At 46.6% G+C, this 20650-nt stretch overlaps 1 protein-coding gene across 7 annotated transcripts in view; it reads right to left on the minus strand.

Annotated features, from left to right (window-relative positions):
• LOC110492649 (myelin transcription factor 1) overlaps positions 1 to 20650 on the minus strand; it is a 153117-nt gene that overhangs the window by 38611 nt on the left and 93856 nt on the right. For 2 of the 7 annotated variants that reach the window (XM_090203905.1, XM_036947692.2), the window contains exon 1: positions 8330 to 8629. The exons of 3 other annotated variants lie outside the window; for them this stretch is intronic. Coding sequence is in view for 1 of the 4 variants with exons in the window: in XM_036947691.2 (XP_036803586.1) it covers positions 11634 to 11658 (25 nt within the window). In the remaining 3 variants the exon portion in view is untranslated. Of the gene's footprint in view, positions 1 to 8329; positions 8663 to 11633; positions 13255 to 20650 lie in introns of those variants that run through there. 2 more of the 7 variants (XM_036947691.2, XM_036947694.2) reach the window with 2 other exon arrangements.

The raw sequence follows: 20650 nt of genomic DNA on the forward strand, positions 1-20650 counted from the left end.
GGGGGGGGGGGGGGCAATATAGGAGAAAAGAAGAAAGAGTCATTTTAAATAACAGCACAAGCAGAGAAATGAGGACGAGGGGTGGGAGGAGGAATAGGGTAAAGAGGGTGAGGAGGAGGTGGAGGAGAGTGAGGAGGAGGAGGGTGAGGAGAGGAGGGTGATGGAGAATGGGTGGGGGAGGTAGAGGGTGATGGGGAGGTAGAGGGTGATGGATAGGAGAAGGGGGAGGGGGAAGGTGATAAAGAGGAGGAGGGGGAGGGAGAGGAGGTGGGGGACAGTGATGGAGGCTGATGGAGAGGTGAAGGGGGAGGGTGATGGAGAGTGGGTGGGGGGGGGGGGGGGGGGTTATGGAGAGGGGGTGGGGAGGGTGATGGAGAGGGGGTGGGGAGGGTGACGGAGAGGGGTGGGGGAGGGTGATGGAGAGGTGAAGGGGGAGGGTGATAGAGAGGGGGTGGGGTAGGGTAGGTTGGGACGGGGTGGGGCACTCAAACATACTCCAGGCACTAAAGAAACAGAGCACACACACACACACACGTCAGTATGTCCCCAAAGTGCCCCAGCTGGAGTCTCTGTCAGTCTGCTATTCGAATCAATCACATTTGTATTGAGCTTTTCAGTAGTTGGGTGCATATGAGCAAGGTGGGGGGAGGGGGTCAGTAAATAATGAATCATCCATAAATCAAGAGCTTTTTTCTCTTTTTTTTCATCAAGGTAATAGCTATTCCATTCATCACACATTACGGAATAGAAACAAGCTAAACTATTATTTAAAAAAACGGTTTCTATCCTTGCAGTTTTTGGAGCTGTGACTGAAATGATTGATCCACTGTGGAACTGTCCACAGACATGTGGTTCTGAAGTGTCTTAAATGATGAGAGCATAGACCTTCACAGAATGTGAAGAAAAAAAATGATTTGAGAAAAAAAATATCAAACTGTCACAGCTCACTAATGAAACCCTGACCTGCAAACATGTAAAATAATGCAAATCTGTACAAGACTACTCTTAGTGTCTTCAATGTGGCCAGAGGGTAAATAAACTAGCACCCAACCACCCTGCTCCTAGCATCCAACCACCCTGCTCCTAGCATCAAACCACCCTGCTCTTAGCATCAAACCACCCTGCTCCTAGCACCCAATCACCCTGCTCCTAGCACCAAACCACCCTGCTCTTAGCATCAAACCACCCTGCTCCTAGCATCAAACCACCCTGCTCTTAGCATCAAACCACCCTGCTCCTAGCATCAAACCACCCTGCACCTAGCACCCAACCACCCTGCTCCTAGCATCAAACAACCCTGCTCCTAGCACTCAACTACCCTGCTCTTAGCATTAAACCACCCTGCTCTTAGCACCCAACCACCCTGCTCCTTACACCCTCCTGCCCTGTCTCCTCTCTCCCAATCTGGTGAATTTCCTGAGCAGTGAGTGTCTGTCCTGAAGTCCCATCTGTCTCTACCCGGGCATGGGGACTGAGACATGCAACCAGAGCTCCTACAGAGAGGGAGTGGCACAGCCTGGCACGGCCTGGCACGGCACAGCCCAAGTCAAACTAACTGTTCCACAACTAAAACACACTCAGACTCTTTTGTCACCTGTATCAATTTTTATTTTCTCTCCACCTCTTTCCATCTTCTCAACTTTTCAACTTCCTCCTATCTTCTCTTTCCTGAACCTTACCGTCTGTCTAGTTAAGTAATGAATGCAGTGACATAACATGAGCTGTTATATAAACAAATAGGAGTATCAGTCACAGCCCAGTCCACGTCTCAGAGATAGCAGACAGACAGCACCTATAGTCACAGCCCAGTCCTCGTCTCAGAGATAGCAGACAGACAGCACCTATAGTCACAGCCCAGTCCTCGTCTCAGAGCTAGCAGACAGACAGCACCTATAGTCACAGCCCAGTCCTCGTCTCAGAGCTAGCAGACAGACAGCACCTATAGTCACAGCCCAGTCCTCGTCTCAGAGCTAGCAGACAGACAGCACCTATAGTCACAGCCCAGTCCTCGTCTCAGAGCTAGCAGACAGACAGCACCTATAGTCACAGCCCAGTCCTCGTCTCAGAGCTAGCAGACAGACAGCACCTATCCTACAGTCACAGCCCAGTCCTCGTCTCAGAGCTAGCAGACAGACAGCACCTATAGTCACAGCCCAGTCCTCGTCTCAGAGCTAGCAGACAGACAGCACCTATCCTACAGTCACAGCCCAGTCCTCGTCTCAGAGCTAGCAGACAGACAGCACCTATAGTCACAGCCCAGTCCTCGTCTCAGAGCTAGCAGACAGACAGGACCTATCCTACAGTCACAGCCCAGTCCTCGTCTCAGAGCTAGCAGACAGACAGTGAGAAAACAAAAGGCTGTTTCCATGTCAGAGAAGTCCTGAGCTCCCCCCTCTTCCTTAACCCACCTCCCTCCTCCCGCTTCCCCCCAACCCCCCAGCACAACACAGCACAACCCACCGCGCCCCAGCACAACCCAACCCACCGCGCCCCAGCACAACCCAACCCACCCCAACACAGCACAGCACAACCCAACGCACCCCAACACAGCACAACCCAAAGCACCCCAGCACAACCCAACACACTCCAGCACAGCACAACCCAACCCCCCCAGCACAACACAGCACAACCCAACGCACCCCAACACAGCACAGCACAACCCAACACAGCACAGCACAACACAACACAGCACAACCCAACGCACCGCAACACAACACAGCAACCCAACGCACCCCAGCACAACCCAACCCAACGCACCCCAACACAGCACAGCACAACCCAACGCATCCCAACACAACACAGCACAACCCAACGCATCCCAACACAACACAGCACAACCCAACGCAGCACAGCACAACACAACGCACCCCAACACAGCACAGCACAACCCAACACACCCCAACACAGCACAACCCAACGCACCCCAGCACAACCCAACCCAACGCACCCCAACAAAATGCTTCTTTATCAACTTTCCTTCCTCCTTACAACAGTGATGACAACAATAACACTGTTCATCTCCATCTCAGTTAAAATCAAAGGGCTTTATTGGCGTGGGGAAACATACAGAGAGCTCCAAAAGTATGGGGACAGTGACAATTGTTGTTGTTGTTTTGGCTCTGCACTCCAGCACTTCAGGTTTGAAATGATACAATGACTAGGAGTTTAAAGTTGCAGACTCACAGCTTTAATTTGAGGGTATATTCATCCATATTGGATGAAATCGTTTAGAAATTACAGCAATTTTTGTACATATTCCCTCCATTTTAGAGGACCAAAAGTATTGGGACAAATTCACTTATATGTGTATTAAAGTAGTCAAAAGTGTTGTATTTGTTCCCATATTCCTAGCACACAATGATTACTTCAAGCTTGTGACTCTACAAACTTGCTGTTTGATTTGGCTGTCATTTCAGACTTTTGTGCCCAATAGAATGAATGGTAAATAATATATTGTGTCATTATGGAGTCACTTTTATTGTATATATGAATAGGATTCAACACTTCTACATTAATGTGGATGCTACCATGATTACGGATAATCCTGAATAAATTGTGAATATTGATGAGTGAGAAAGTTACAGACGCACAATGCTAACCTCCCTGATATTGTAATTGTGAGAGATTAAATGTCTTTGGGGTATGATATTTCTGCATCTAATAACTTTCTCCCTCGTCATATCTAATCCTGTAGTCAATAATAACTAAGGCCTGACAGCCGTCCTGGAAAGGCTTGCTCCTTGCTAAAGCCCACTCACCCTGTTTTAAAGGAGAATATCAGTTTAAAAAGCAGGAGATCAGGTGATGTTCACTGTGAATTCAATTACTGCCATCTAGTCCTTTAGTAGTGAGAGAGATGAAAAGTTGACAATTAATTGGTTGTCAGGGGACGTTCATTTCAGAGACAGTAGAGAAAGGCAAGTGAATGAAAATGTACAATGACTGAAGGAATGAAAATACAAACTTCAACTGGGGGACATGGCCTTTTCAAATCGCAAAGATATATATTTTTTTCCAGGATAGTGACAAACTATCTAGCTAGAGACAAACTCAGACAAATCACATTTAGCAGAAAAAAAATATGGGGTAATAACATTTGGGGGGAGATTGGAGCAAAGACAGATAGTAAATCCATAGTTAGATTAAATACCAGAGTATGCTGTTACAATAATCCAAAATGGGCCAGCTGTACACCCCTGGTACAGTTAAGCAGGATTTAGAGATAACTTTGTATGATTACTGGCGACCCAGACAAGGCTCTTAACAAAAGTGGAGAAATGATAAGTTCTGTACAAACATAAAAGCATACTAGCTGCACGCACATATTAATAACAACAACAACAATAATAATAATCCATTCATGAAAAGTATGAATATATAAAGTAATTTAATCTTACTAAATGTAATATGGATTTTAAAAATGTACATTAAACTATTAATATTCGATAGAAATTGTCAAGAATAGACCGTTCCAGAAGGTCAAAAGCAAACAGACCTTACAGTAAACGAAACTAATAAAATAATGCTTGTCAGAATGAGACAAAGTGCCTTTGAGAAGGACACGGGGTCTCCCACAGAGGAAGCAGTCTGAAGGACATCACAGCTCCATGGAAACCAGGTTTGGGAGGAGCCATAAGGAAACCATAAACAACAGGAGAGATCGAGCCATACTCATTCGATATTCTGAAACTTTTACCGCTTTCTTTTTTTTACAGTTATGATATGGGCTCAACGAGAACAGCTCTGCGCCTGAAAGCCGTTGTTGACGGTGTTAAAAGACTGTTGATAAATGCTGAAAAGACTGTTGTTAATAAGGCTTCATTACTAAATAATTAAAGTATGTTCCTAATCATGCCACATTTAGAGTTATCATTTCTGAAGGCACACTTGTTTAATGTCATGTCGGTATCGCATTCAAAAAGAGTCTGACGTCTTTTAGAGTAGATTTTAGTTCTAAAATGACCATAACGGAATACTCCAACTGCTTAACAATCATAATTCCAAGGTTGTTGTTATAAATGACACTTCTCTCTATATTGACTGCTTGGACGACCCTGACCCTTGGCTCTATCGCTCAGATTTCTGATATGCTTTGAATGACGAGGGCGCAATTTGGCCCAGCTGCTCCTCTCGACGTGTTTATTTCACTCCCCTCTTCATTGATCCCGTGGCACCTGCTGCCAGCACCACGGGCGATGGGAGCATTTCAACTCATGACGAGAGTTCAATCAGCCTCCAGGATCCAAACTTAGATCCAAATATACCGTTTTATAATAACACATATTAATATTGATCAACCAAACGATCAAAGCTTTACTAGTTTATACGAGGTCTATGAAATATAATACTATATAAAGCAATTAAAAACACAGGATACTCTTAAATTATTATCTTCAAAAAATATATTTGTCACGCATGTATTTAGGCTTACTACAAATTGTGTAAAAGTAGCCTAAAATAAACTAGGCTATTTGGCTATTACAGAGAAAAGAAACACACTGTAGATTATCTCTGTCTGTGTATATATATATATATATATATATATATATATATAAAGTGATCTACTACCATGGAGCGGCTGCAATTTCGTTATAATAAACTTAGACATTGGTGCCCACATCAATCTGCCACTGCGATAGCAAAGTAACTCAAATATAATATTTTCTTCGACTGAATTATAATGTTCACTATAGGACTAGTAGTATTTAGTAGTAGTATGCTTTGCTGCCACAAAGCAACCCCCCCCATAATAATAGATAGTAGTAGTAGCAGTAGTCAGGTAGTAAAGCAACCCCCCCCATAGACAAGTAACGATACTAATAATAGATAGTAGTAGTAGCAGCAGTAGTCAGGTAGTAAAGCAACCCCCCCCCCCCCCCCCCTCATAGAAAAGTAGCGATACTAATAATAGATAGTAGTAGTAGCAGTAGTCAGGTAGTAAAGCAACCCCCCCCCTCATAGAAAAGTAGCGATACTAATAATAGATAGTAGTAGCAGCAGTAGTCAGGTAGTAAAGCAACCCCCCCCCCCCCCCTCATAGAAAAGGAACGATACTAATAATAGATAGTAGTAGTAGCAGTAGTCAGGTAGTAAAGCAACCCCCCCCCCCCCCTCATAGAAAAGTAGCGATACTAATAATAGATAGTAGTAGCAGCAGTAGTCAGGTAGTAAAGCAACCCCCCCCTCATAGAAAAGTAGCGATACTAATAATAGATAGTAGTAGTAGCAGTAGTCAGGTAGTAAAGCAACCCCCCCCCCCCCTCATAGAAAAGTAGCGATACTAATAATAGATAGTAGTAGCAGCAGTAGTCAGGTAGTAAAGCAACCCCCCCCTCATAGAAAAGTAGCGATACTAATAATAGATAGTAGTAGTAGCAGTAGTCAGGTAGTAAAGCAACCCCCCCCCCCCCTCATAGAAAAGGAACGATACTAATAATAGATAGTAGTAGCAGCAGTAGTCAGGTAGTAAAGCAACCCCCCCCCCCCCCCTCATAGAAAAGTAGCGATACTAATAATAGATAGTAGTAGCAGCAGTAGTCAGGTAGTAAAGCAACCCCCCCCCCCCCCCCTCATGGAAAAGTAGCGATACTAATAATAGATAGTAGTAGCAGCAGTAGTCAGGTAGTAGCAGTAGTCAGGTAGTAAAGCAACCCCCCCCCCTCATAGACAAGTAACGATACTAATAATAGATATTAGTAGTAGCAGCAGTAGTCAGGTAGTAAAGCAACCCCCCCCCCCCCCCCCCTCATAGAAAAGTAGCGATACTAATAATAGATAGTAGTAGTAGCAGTAGTCAGGTAGTAAAGCAACCCCCCCCCCCCCCCTCATAGACAAGTAACGATACTAATAATAGATAGTAGTAGCAGCAGTAGTCAGGTAGTAAAGCAACCCCCCCCTCATAGAAAAGTAGCGATACTAATAATAGATAGTAGTAGCAGCAGTAGTCAGGTAGTAAAGCATGCGGTCGTTCTCGGGAGAGACCAGCATATTTTCTGTAGGCCACAGCAGTTCAAACTTTTGACCAGAGGACATGTTTTCATAATGGCCTTGAATTTCATTCTCATCCTCCATCTTAGGCGCAGGTGCTTTGACAGTCCGCGTGGCCAGCAAAGCAGAGAGAGCAGCTTAATTCTAAACAACATGCCATACATACACTGACTCAAACCAGATCAGTACGAAAAGCGAAAGTAAACATAGCAGGCAGAACCCGGGTGATAATATATTTTGGAACGGGCACTTTGAGTGTTACCGGACTTTCAAATCAAAAATAACATTATAAGGACTTTTATCTGCGCATCTGACCAAGGACGCCTGACATTTGAAGGGAGCATCTCTGTTTTCTGCTGCACATCAAATGGCCACCCCTTCCTCTTTCCTCCTCCGTCCATACGCTTGGCTGGGACTCCTGTGCAACGCAGATTGTTCGACCTTAATCACACACAGCCATATGGAACTAACAAACTCCCAGTAAAGCGAGTTTGGCTAAATAATTCACTGGATAGTCAGCCAGAATAAAATCGACAAAATAGTGATAAAAAGATTGACGTGGTCAACTGCGTAATAGCGAGGTAATAGCGATTGATGAAGCTCGAATCTAATTCGAATACAAAGTGATGTCATAGCAAAGGATAGACATTGAAGGAGTGCGATGCACATTCACCACAAACAGCGGTGTTTCGAGATCAACGCAGATTTACGTTTTTTTTTTTTTAAGAGTTGGTTTGCAGGGAAACACAGCGACTAACTAACTATACGCACACAAGCAGAGTCACAGCTAAAAGTGCGAAAATATCAGCGAGATTATAGAGAGCGCCATAGTTGATTAATTTGGACTACTCGCTATTATTCTTGTATGCGAAATAGATATACGTTTCTGTTTTAATAAAGGCTTATTCTCCCAAATACAGTAATGTCAACAAATAGCCTATACACGTCAGATTGTGGAAGCCTAATTGCCTTACCGAGGAAATATCATTGCAGGAAAGAAGGTAATAAATGCACTGTTACACAAAGGCCATATCCTGATCCTAAAAAAAAGTAAGCCTTGATTGCAAAGGGCAGGTACATCCTATAAACCCAGAAACATAAACTACAAACTGTGAAATATGACAAATAAAGCACTATCAAGTCACCGCCACATTCACTCCATCCTCCTTGGGTACCAACTCCAAATGTAGGATACCAACGATGCTGAAACGAACGGCGATACAAATAGTGTAACATTAAAGTTGTACAAAACCACGTATACATTGGTTTTTACACATTTTCAGTTATTTTTTTATATTTTTTTGTAGACTACGCAAAGTGAACAATAATAATGTGTTATTACCTGAATCCCTAAATATTCCCTTAGGATTTTCCCTATACGTCTTCCTCGTGTTTTTGCGTGAGTTCAGTTCGTTGTCAAGTAGTTTGGTGGACGATGTCCTCAGTCACAGCTAAAAAAAATAAAACATATTCTAGTCCGGTAGCCTATAATATCCAGATGTCGATCAGAGAAAACGCGAGCGCAAGACGGCCTCCTGACTAGGGCGACAGCGCCGAGCTCCAGATCAAGGCGTTAAATGTTACTTGTTTGTAAGCAAAAACATGGCTTCATTTGCCTTTGTCAGCGAGAAATCGTAATATTGACTTACCTTTCCCACATGAGCCATTGTCCCCCCCCCCCCCCCCCCCCCCCTCCCGCCATCCCACCCCTGCCATCCCACCCCTTTCCGCCCTTTGCCATGACATCACGAAAGCTGTAGTAAAACCGAGCGCATCAGATGGGCAGGGCTTTAGGTAGCCCCACTATAATTCAATGGGCATGTATAGCCTACGCTCTCTCTCTCTCTCTCTCTCTCTCTCCCTCTCTCAAACACACACACACACACACACACACACACACACACACACACACACACCACTATTATTTAGTCGAAGAAAACATTTTGATTAGCATTTATAAGCTTTTATTTAAAAAAACAAGTATATATACAGTATATTCGATTTAAATAGCCTAGTAATGAACAATTCTTACAAATCTATATAAACCGATACTCTTTGTATCAAGGAGGATATACTGGCTTTACAATGGAACAACCAATACCAGAATGAGCTAATTTTCCGCCTAGAGATATATCTTTGATACTCCATAAAAGCTTGCATACTTTATAGTTGTCATCTACTCCCCCCACACACAACTCATTGGAGGTGGTGCTGTGCAATAACTCACACAAATGGACATTTCTGGGTCCGGGAATTTATATATGCCCATAGTATGTGTTGCTTGGGATGACAGCATCTGATCATTTGTTCGTTTCCGAGTACATAAGTAAGTCTCCGTGGAAAATAGCAATAGGCTATAGTTAAAAACTTTAACGGAACAAAATAGTGTTGTAAAAAAACATGATTAATATTCAAATAATTATAACACATGATGATAAAACTTAAAAAATGTCAATTTCTATCACATAAAATGTATATCTTGAGTGAAACTTTGCCACGTGCACTAACGTATTAATAATGGTGATTGCAGCATTCTTGTGGCAGTGATTAAATAATGGGCCTATTTCTGTGTGGGCCACTTGCCATGGATAACATTCTGCAAATAGAGACCTGTAAATATTATAGCATTTTACAACTTGGAATCAGTCCCAAATGTTGCATACACCGTGGTTTTTCGTTTGCTGTTTGGAACCATTAGTGAAAATGACAACCATACATTACAAGCCATTTGAGAATAGTCCCCACAAATGGCTTCTTTTATCTCGTCTCTCCACAACGGGCACGTAAGGGAATATTCAAAAAGCCAACCTTCAGCTTTCAGAAATTCTATTAAATTCTTATCTCTTTGCAGCAGGCAGTTTTTTTTTTTGTTGCAATCCCATTGTTATGCATTGGAGCTGAAATCAATCACTGGCGTAGCGCACGCCGCATCACTATGATTTCAGTTGTGCGGCTCAGAGCAAGGCGCTAGTCAACACAACAGCATCAACAATCGAGTAAACAAAAGACAGAAACAAAAATCCGCTTCGCCACCCGTGATCCGAGAAATACACTCCTGAGAAAGCTCATGAGAAGCCAGGTGAAGGCACACTGCTGAAGTGTATGCGTGTGACACAATCTACCCTTTGAGAGGATTTTAAGGATCACATTGCTGAAAACACACACACACACACACACACACACACACACACACACACACAGCAAAAAGGCTACAGTAAGTTTGAACTTGTCCTGTATGACTTCAGGACCCCAGATAGATCGTTTTCCCGTTCGCCCTCTATAGTTTCAGGACCTTGGACAGCAGTGCGTGCTCAATAGATTTATTCTGTAAAACTCACCGAATTGAATTGTCTTTCCAGCATAGGACAGGCTTGACAACATATCTATGGGGCTACATCTTGCAACAACGGCTAAATTACTTTAGTCTATTGATGTGCACAATATTAGGCCCATCAGTGTATAGCCTAAATATGACTTCATATACATTCATACACATACATATACATTTCCTATCATAACGTGACTGATTCGACTAGCCTAGCCTAAGTAAATGTATTCCTTCAAAATAGCCCTATTCTGATAGCTTATGTTTGCATTATTCATACTGATACCCTAATCCAAACTTTTACTTTGTGTGCCCACGGTTTTATAAAAAACAGCCCCAAAAGTTACGAGAACCAACTCCATTGTTTTTCCCAACTCAATGACCCCCGAGCAGTTCGTCGGTTACCAGCTGGTAAACTTTTTTTTTCTTCTAAAAACCGATTGCAAGCTCGTCAATGGTCTCGTCGCTCCAGACTACAATTAGTCCGGTGGCTATATTGTGACGGGCCCATGGTCAGTAAACATATTGCATATGGTGGCAGCTGAAGGGAGGAGGTGGAGAAGTCCCTCGACAGATGGAACAATCTGACAGACAACAAGAGAAAGTTTTAATATGCCTGAAGCCTGGGATGGCATTGTCCCCACGGTAGGTTACTGAGTCACACGTCCCCGGAGGATTAGACTGGCCTTTGTCTGGGGAAAGTCTTCCGAGGTTAGGGGGTTTAGATTTCGGTTATTCGAAGGTTCATCACATGTTTTAAGGAATATGTAGGCTATTTATAAATAAAATATAATAATCTGTGAAATTGTGTATGTTTTGGTTTCATGAGGAAGAACCTGCCGTTTTAAAGTAGCAGAGGGCAAAAATCTCTGAGTAAATCAACTACATTTTCGGAATAATAAAAAGCAACGGTTTGAGATGAATCAAAAAGTAACACCAGTCTTCTAGACTTTGTGGGCAGTATCATTTAGATTTTTAAAATTTAATTATTGTCACTATCGTGTCACTATATATGCCTTGGCAAAAAACAAAGAAATTAAAATTAAAATGCAACAAAATAACAACATGACCCCAAAATGGCAGTTAGTAGCTACAGGACACAAACAAATACCGAACAGTTCAGTAGGCTAAACGCATTATCAATACTATTTATTTGAGTTGTGTGCTACAGTGTCGCCCACTCTTACGTTGGAACCTCGAAAATCACAAACAGCATTACTTTGTAGCCTGCATCACACAAACAAATCATTTTTAAAACACCTGTTCAACCCAAGTACGGTACCTGTCAATATGAAAAAGAATATTAGGTTACTATACTAACCTAGAAAAGTGCGACACAGCTTCATGTTTGCGGTCCCCTCCTGTCCCTCACGCGACTGTCAATTACTGAGATGTTAACTTCTCTGGAAAAAAAGTTGTAGTAAACTTTGTTCAACTTATACAGGGATGGGGAAGGGGAATGGGGCTATTGCAGTTAGCCCATACCAAACCAATCAGATGGGGATGTGAAAAGAATTATAGTTGACTGCTGCAAACTCCCTTAGCCAATCACAGCCGGTCACTCTCAGCTTTCAACACAAATGCTCAACGGCTTAAGAACTCTTAACACAAAGGACACTTAATACGCACGCCTAGTCTGGACAGACCACTACTACTGGGACTCAAATACTCTGCATTCTTTTATGGAAACTTTAGTTTTCAAAAACTTTTTAAAATTTAAATCTTGAACTTGACTTTCAAAGTCTTTTTGAGCAAGATCCTGTATATACGGTATATATAACCTAACTCACATATACTCAGATCTCAAGTATAAACAACATGGTAACAAGCATCTGGTTTTATTTGTCTAAATAGCCCATCAAATTACAACTACCACAACAACAACTACGACAACAACAACCACAACATCAACAACAACTACCACAGCAATAAAAACTACAACAACAACAACAACCACAACATAAACAACAACTACCACAACAACAACAACAACAACCTCAACATCAACAACCACAACACCAACAACAATAACTACCACAACAACTACCACAACAACTACCACAACAACAAGCACAACATCAACAACAACTACCACAACAACAACACAACAACTACCAAAACAACAACAACAACAACTACCACAACAACAACCACAATACTAACAACAACAACAACTGCCACAACAACAACAACTACAACAACAACAACCACAACAACTACCACAACAACAACCACAATACTAACAACAACAACTAGCACAACAACTACCACAACAACAACCACAAAATCAACAACAACTACCACAATAACAACCACAACAACCACCACAACTTTAACAACAACAACTACCACAAAAACTACAACAACTTCAACAACAAAAAATACCACAACAACTACCACAACAACAATCACAACATCAACAAAAACTACCACAACAACAACAACAACCACAACAATTAACACAACAACAACAACTACCACAACACCATCTACCACAACAAGAACAACAACTACCACAACAACAACAACTACGACAACAACAACCACACCATCTACCACAACAACAACAACAACATCAACAACAACTACCACAACAACAACAGCTACCACAACAACTACCACAACAAAAACAACCACAATATCAACAACAGCGACCACAACAACTACCACAACATCAACAACAACAACAACTACCACAACAACAACTAATACGGCAACAACAACCACAACATCAACATCAACAACAACTACCACAACAACAACATCAACAACAACTACCACAACAACAACAGCTACCACAACAACTACCAAACAAATTCCACAACCACAACATCAACAACAACAACTACCACAACAACTACTACAACATCAACAACAACTACGACAACAACAACCACAACATCAACAACAACTACCAAACAAATTCCACAACAATAACAACCACAACAACAACTACCACAACAACAACAACTACCATAATAATAACAACTACAAATTCAACAACAACTACCACAACAACAACAACTACTACAACAACAACAACAACAACAACACCACCACCACCTCAACCTCCACCATCACTACCACCACTACCACCACCACCAACAACTTAACCTCCACCATCACTACCACCTCCACCACCTCCACCACTACCACAACCACTACCTCCACCTCCACCACCACTACAACCTCCACCACCACTACCGCCACCACTACCTCCACCTCCACCTCCACCACTACTACAACCTCCACCACCACTACCACCTCCACCACCACTACGACCTCCACCAGCACTACCACCTTCACCTCCACCATCTCCACCACCACTACCACTACCACCTCCATCTCTACCACCACCTCCACCAGCACTACCACCTGACCCTAACTTCCACCGTCACTACTACCTCAACCAACAGTACCTCAACCACCACCACCACTACCGCCTCCACCACCACCACCTCCAGCACAACCACCACCACCACCACCACCTCCTCCACCACCATCTCCACCACTACCACTACCTCCACCTCCACCACCACCTCCAGCACAACCACCACACCACCTCCTCCACCACCATCTCCACCTCCACCTCCACCACCACCTCCACTACCTCCACCACCTCCACCACCAGCACCACCACCTCCACCATTACTACCTCCACCTCCACCACCACCACCACTACTACCTCCACCTCCACCACCTCCACCACCTCCACCACCACCACCTCCACCAATACTACCTCCACCTCCACCACCTCCACCTCCACCACCACCACCTCCACCAATACTACCTCCTTCTCCACCACCTCCACCACTACTATCTACACCTCCACCTCCACCACCTCCACCACTACTACCTCCACCTCCACCACTACTACCTCCACCTCCACCACTACTACCTCCACCACCTCCACCACTAACACCTACACCACCTCCACCACTACTACCTCCACCTCCACCACCTCCACCACCACCTCCACCACCTCCATCTCCACTACCAACACTATCGACTCCACCACCACCTCCACCACCACCACCATCTCCACCATCTCCACCACCTCCACCTCCACCACCTCCACCACCACCTCCACCACCTCCATCTCCACTACCAACACTATCGACTCCACCACCACCTCCACCACCACCACCATCTCCACCATCTCCACCACCTCCACCTCCACCACCACCACTACTGCCACCACCATCTCCACCACCTCCACCTCCACCACCACCACCACCATCTCCACCACCTCCACCTCCACCACCACCACTACTGCCTGCCACCACCTCTTCCACCACCACCATCTCCACCATCTCCACCACCTCCACCTCCACAACCACCACTACTGCCTGCCACCACCTCCTCCACCACCACCATCTCCACCACCTCCACCTCCACCACCACCACCATCTCCACCACCTCCACCTCCACCACCACCACTACTGCCTGCCACCACCTCCTCCACCACCACCATCTCCACCACCTCCACCACCATCACCACCACCACCTCCACCACCACCACCACCACCACCTCCACCACCACCACCACCACCACCACCACCACCATCAACGCTTTCTTAATTAACCAGAAAATCAATAGTTATTTTAGCTTTATTATCAAGTTTTGCTTGGTGACTGATTGAATCTGCTTTGTAGTACACCCCTCAGGCGATGATGAGTCACTGTCATTCTGCAACCCTATGGGATGAAAGCCTTTAGCCTGCACTTCACAACATCCGTCAACAACCAACTCTGTATTTCAGATCAATAAATGCAGTATGCTTTTTAAAACGCTTCAGTAATATCAATTCACAGCTTCAAAAACGGTTCAACACTGCCTGCCATATTACTAATTTCAATGCTTGCTTTCATGCAGAACTGGTGAAGATTAGGAAGAATAATCTAATTGATGCATATCGAATGAATCACATTCTCTCTTATTTGTCTGTCTGACCTTTAGGTTTACATTTCTCTATAGTATAGTTTTCCATATTTTTATACTCATAGAGCAGACACTGTAAGCTCATTCAGGACCTTTTGTATCCCATCAGTGTCTGAGTCTGGGACAGAGCCTCCCTCCCTCTCCATAACAGTCAGTGTCTGAGTCTGGGACAGAGCCTCCCTCCCTCTCCATAACAGTCAGTCTGAGTCTGGGACAGATCCTCCCTCCCTCTCCATAACAGTCAGTCTGAGTCTGGGACAAAGCCTCCCTCCCTCTCCATAACAGTCAGTCTGAGTCTGGGACAGAGCCTCCCTCCCTCTCCATAACAGTCAGTCTGAGTCTAGGACAGAGCCTCCCACCCTCTCCATAACAGTCAGTGTCTGAGTCTAGGACAGAGCCTCCCTCCCTCTCCATAACAGTCAGTGTCTGAGTCTAGGACAGAGCCTCCCTCCCTCTCCATAACAGTCAGTGTGTGAGTCTAGGACAGAGCCTCCCTCCCTCTCCATAACAGTCAGTGTCTGAGTCTGGGACAGAGCCTCCCTCCCTCTCCATAACAGTCAGTGTCTGAGTCTGGGACAGAGCCTCCTCCCTCTCCATAACAGTCAGTCTGAGTCTAGGAAAGATCCTCCTCCATCTCCATAACAGTCAGTCTGAGTCTGGGACAGAGCCTCCCTCTCCATAACAGTCAGTTTGTGAGTCTAGGACAGAGCCTCCCTCCCTCTCCATAACAGTCAGTGTCTGAGTCTAGGACAGAGCCTCCCTCCCTCTCCATAACAGTCAGTGTGTGAGTCTAGGACAGAGCCTCCCTCCCTCTCCATAACAGTCAGTGTCTGAGTCTGGGACAGAGCCTCCCTCCCTCTCCATAACAGTCAGTGTCTGAGTCTGGGACAGAGCCTCCTCCCTCTCCATAACAGTCAGTCTGAGTCTAGGACAGAGCCTCCTCCCTCTCCATAACAGTCAGTCTGAGTCTGGGACAGAGCCTCCCTCTCCATAACAGTCAGTCTGAGTCTGGGACAGAGCCTCCCTCCCTCTCCATAACAGTCAGTGTCTGAGTCTGGGACAGAGCCTCCCTCCCTCTCCATAACAGTCAGTGTCTGAGTCTGGGACAGAGCCTCCTTCTCCATAACAGTCAGTGTCTGAGTCTGGGACAGAGCCTCCCTCCCTCTCCATAACAGTCAGTGTCTGAGTCTAGGACAGAGCCTCCCTCCATCTCCATAACAGTCAGTGTCTGAGTCTGGGACAGAGCCTCCCTCCCTCTCCATAACAGTCAGTCTGAGTCTGGGACAGAGCCTCCCTCCCTCTCCATAACAGTCAGTGTCTGAGTCTGGAACAGAGCCTCCTTCTCCATAACAGTCAGTGTCTGAGTCTGGGACAGAGCCTCCCTCCCTCTCCATAAAAGTCAGTGTCTGAGTCTAGGACAGAGCCTCCCTCCATCTCCATAACAGTCAGTGTCTGAGTCTGGGACAGAGCCTCCCTCCCTCTCCATAACAGTCAGTCTGAGTCTAGGACAGAGCCTCCCTCCCTCTCCATAACAGTCAGTGTCTGAGTCTAGGACAGAGCCTCCCTCCCTCTCCATAACAGTCAGTGTGTGAGTCTAGGACAGAGCCTCCCTCCCTCTCCATAACAGTCAGTCTGAGTCTGTGACAGAGCCTCCCTCCCTCTCCATAACAGTCAGTGTCTGAGTCTGGGACAGAGCCTCCCTCCCTCTCCATAACAGTCAGTCTGAGTCTGGGACAAAGCCTCCCTCCCTCTCCATAACAGTCAGTCTGAGTCTGGGACAGAGCCTCCCTCCCTCTCCATAACAGTCAGTCTGAGTTTAGGACAGAGCCTCCCACCCTCTCCATAACAGTCAGTGTCTGAGTCTAGGACAGAGCCTCCCTCCCTCTCCATAACAGTCAGTGTCTGAGTCTAGGACAGAGCCTCCCACCCTCTCCATAACAGTCAGTGTCTGAGTCTAGGACAGAGCCTCCCACCCTCTCCATAACAGTCAGTGTCTGAGTCTAGGACAGAGCCTCCCTCCCTCTCCATAACAGTCAGTGTCTGAGTCTAGGACAGAGCCTCCCTCCCTCTCCATAACAGTCAGTGTGTGAGTCTAGGACAGAGCCTCCCTCCCTCTCCATAACAGTCAGTGTCTGAGTCTGGGACAGAGCCTCCCTCCCTCTCCATAACAGTCAGTGTCTGAGTCTGGGACAGAGCCTCCTCCCTCTCCATAACAGTCAGTCTGAGTCTAGGAAAGATCCTCCTCCATCTCCATAACAGTCAGTCTGAGTCTGGGACAGAGCCTCCCTCTCCATAACAGTCAGTCTGAGTCTGGGACAGAACCTCCCTCCCTCTCCATAACAGTCAGTTTGTGAGTCTAGGACAGAGCCTCCCTCCCTCTCCATAACAGTCAGTGTCTGAGTCTAGGACAGAGCCTCCCTCCCTCTCCATAACAGTCAGTGTGTGAGTCTAGGACAGAGCCTCCCTCCCTCTCCATAACAGTCAGTGTCTGAGTCTGGGACAGAGCCTCCCTCCCTCTCCATAACAGTCAGTGTCTGAGTCTGGGACAGAGCCTCCTCCCTCTCCATAACAGTCAGTCTGAGTCTAGGACAGAGCCTCCTCCCTCTCCATAACAGTCAGTCTGAGTCTGGGACAGAGCCTCCCTCTCCATAACAGTCAGTCTGAGTCTGGGACAGAGCCTCCCTCCCTCTCCATAACAGTCAGTGTCTGAGTCTGGGACAGAGCCTCCCTCCCTCTCCATAACAGTCAGTGTCTGAGTCTGGGACAGAGCCTCCTTCTCCATAACAGTCAGTGTCTGAGTCTGGGACAGAGCCTCCCTCCCTCTCCATAACAGTCAGTGTCTGAGTCTAGGACAGAGCCTCCCTCCATCTCCATAACAGTCAGTGTCTGAGTCTGGGACAGAGCCTCCCTCCCTCTCCATAACAGTCAGTCTGAGTCTGGGACAGAGCCTCCCTCCCTCTCCATAACAGTCAGTGTCTGAGTCTGGAACAGAGCCTCCTTCTCCATAACAGTCAGTGTCTGAGTCTGGGACAGAGCCTCCCTCCCTCTCCATAAAAGTCAGTGTCTGAGTCTAGGACAGAGCCTCCCTCCATCTCCATAACAGTCAGTGTCTGAGTCTGGGACAGAGCCTCCCTCCCTCTCCATAACAGTCAGTCTGAGTCTAGGACAGAGCCTCCCTCCCTCTCCATAACAGTCAGTGTCTGAGTCTAGGACAGAGCCTCCCTCCCTCTCCATAACAGTCAGTGTGTGAGTCTAGGACAGAGCCTCCCTCCCTCTCCATAACAGTCAGTCTGAGTCTGTGACAGAGCCTCCCTCCCTCTCCATAACAGTCAGTGTCTGAGTCTGGGACAGAGCCTCCCTCCCTCTCCATAACAGTCAGTCTGAGTCTGGGACAAAGCCTCCCTCCCTCTCCATAACAGTCAGTCTGAGTCTGGGACAGAGCCTCCCTCCCTCTCCATAACAGTCAGTCTGAGTTTAGGACAGAGCCTCCCACCCTCTCCATAACAGTCAGTGTCTGAGTCTAGGACAGAGCCTCCCTCCCTCTCCATAACAGTCAGTGTCTGAGTCTAGGACAGAGCCTCCCACCCTCTCCATAACAGTCAGTGTCTGAGTCTAGGACAGAGCCTCCCTCCCTCTCCATAACAGTCAGTGTCTGAGTCTAGGACAGAGCCTCCCTCCCTCTCCATAACAGTCAGTGTGTGAGTCTAGGACAGAGCCTCCCTCCCTCTCCATAACAGTCAGTGTCTGAGTCTGGGACAGAGCCTCCCTCCCTCTCCATAACAGTCAGTGTCTGAGTCTGGGACAGAGCCTCCTCCCTCTCCATAACAGTCAGTCTGTCTAGGAAAGATCCTCCTCCATCTCCATAACAGTCAGTCTGAGTCTGGGACAGAGCCTCCCTCTCCATAACAGTCAGTCTGAGTCTGGGACAGAACCTCCCTCCCTCTCCATAACAGTCAGTTTGTGAGTCTAGGACAGAGCCTCCCTCCCTCTCCATAACAGTCAGTGTCTGAGTCTAGGACAGAGCCTCCCTCCCTCTCCATAACAGTCAGTGTGTGAGTCTAGGACAGAGCCTCCCTCCCTCTCCATAACAGTCAGTGTCTGAGTCTGGGACAGAGCCTCCCTCCCTCTCCATAACAGTCAGTGTCTGAGTCTGGGACAGAGCCTCCTCCCTCTCCATAACAGTCAGTCTGAGTCTAGGACAGAGCCTCCTCCCTCTCCATAACAGTCAGTCTGAGTCTGGGACAGAGCCTCCCTCTCCATAACAGTCAGTCTGAGTCTGGGACAGAGCCTCCCTCCCTCTCCATAACAGTCAGTGTCTGAGTCTGGGACAGAGCCTCCCTCCCTCTCCATAACAGTCAGTGTCTGAGTCTGGGACAGAGCCTCCTTCTCCATAACAGTCAGTGTCTGAGTCTGGGACAGAGCCTCCCTCCCTCTCCATAACAGTCAGTGTCTGAGTCTAGGACAGAGCCTCCCTCCATCTCCATAACAGTCAGTGTCTGAGTCTGGGACAGAGCCTCCCTCCCTCTCCATAACAGTCAGTCTGAGTCTGGGACAGAGCCTCCCTCCCTCTCCATAACAGTCAGTGTCTGAGTCTGGAACAGAGCCTCCTTCTCCATAACAGTCAGTGTCTGAGTCTGGGACAGAGCCTCCCTCCCTCTCCATAACAGTCAGTGTCTGAGTCTAGGACAGAGCCTCCCTCCATCTCCATAACAGTCAGTGTCTGAGTCTGGGACAGAGCCTCCCTCCCTCTCCATAACAGTCAGTCTGAGTCTAGGACAGAGCCTCCCTCCCTCTCCATAACAGTCAGTGTCTGAGTCTAGGACAGAGCCTCCCTCCCTCTCCATAACAGTCAGTGTGTGAGTCTAGGACAGAGCCTCCCTCCCTCTCCATAACAGTCAGTGTCTGAGTCTGGGACAGAGCCTCCTCCCTCTCCATAACAGTCCGTCTGAGTCTGGGACAGAGCCTCCTCCCTCTCCATAACAGTCAGTCTGAGTCTGGGACAGAGCCTCCCTCCCTCTCCATAACAGTCAGTGTCTGAGTCTGGGACAGAGCCTCCCTCCCTCTCCATAACAGTCAGTGTCTGAGTCTGGGACAGAGCCTCCTTCTCCATAACAGTCAGTGTCTGAGTCTGGGACAGAGCCTCCCTCCCTTTCCATAACAGTCAGTGTCTGAGTCTAGGACAGAGCCTCCCTCCATCTCCATAACAGTCAGTGTCTGAGTCTGGGACAGAGCCTCCCTCCCTCTCCATAACAGTCAGTCTGAGTCTGGGACAGAGCTTCCCTCCCTCTCCATAACAGTCAGTCTGAGTCTAGGACAGAGCCTCCCACCCTCTCCATAACAGTCAGTGTCTGAGTCTAGGACAGAGCCTCCCTCCCTCTCCATAACAGTCAGTGTCT

Source organism: Oncorhynchus mykiss, chromosome 16, assembly GCF_057628025.1.
Source record: "Oncorhynchus mykiss isolate SJ-2025 chromosome 16, ASM5762802v1, whole genome shotgun sequence".
Lineage (NCBI taxonomy): Eukaryota > Metazoa > Chordata > Actinopteri > Salmoniformes > Salmonidae > Oncorhynchus > Oncorhynchus mykiss.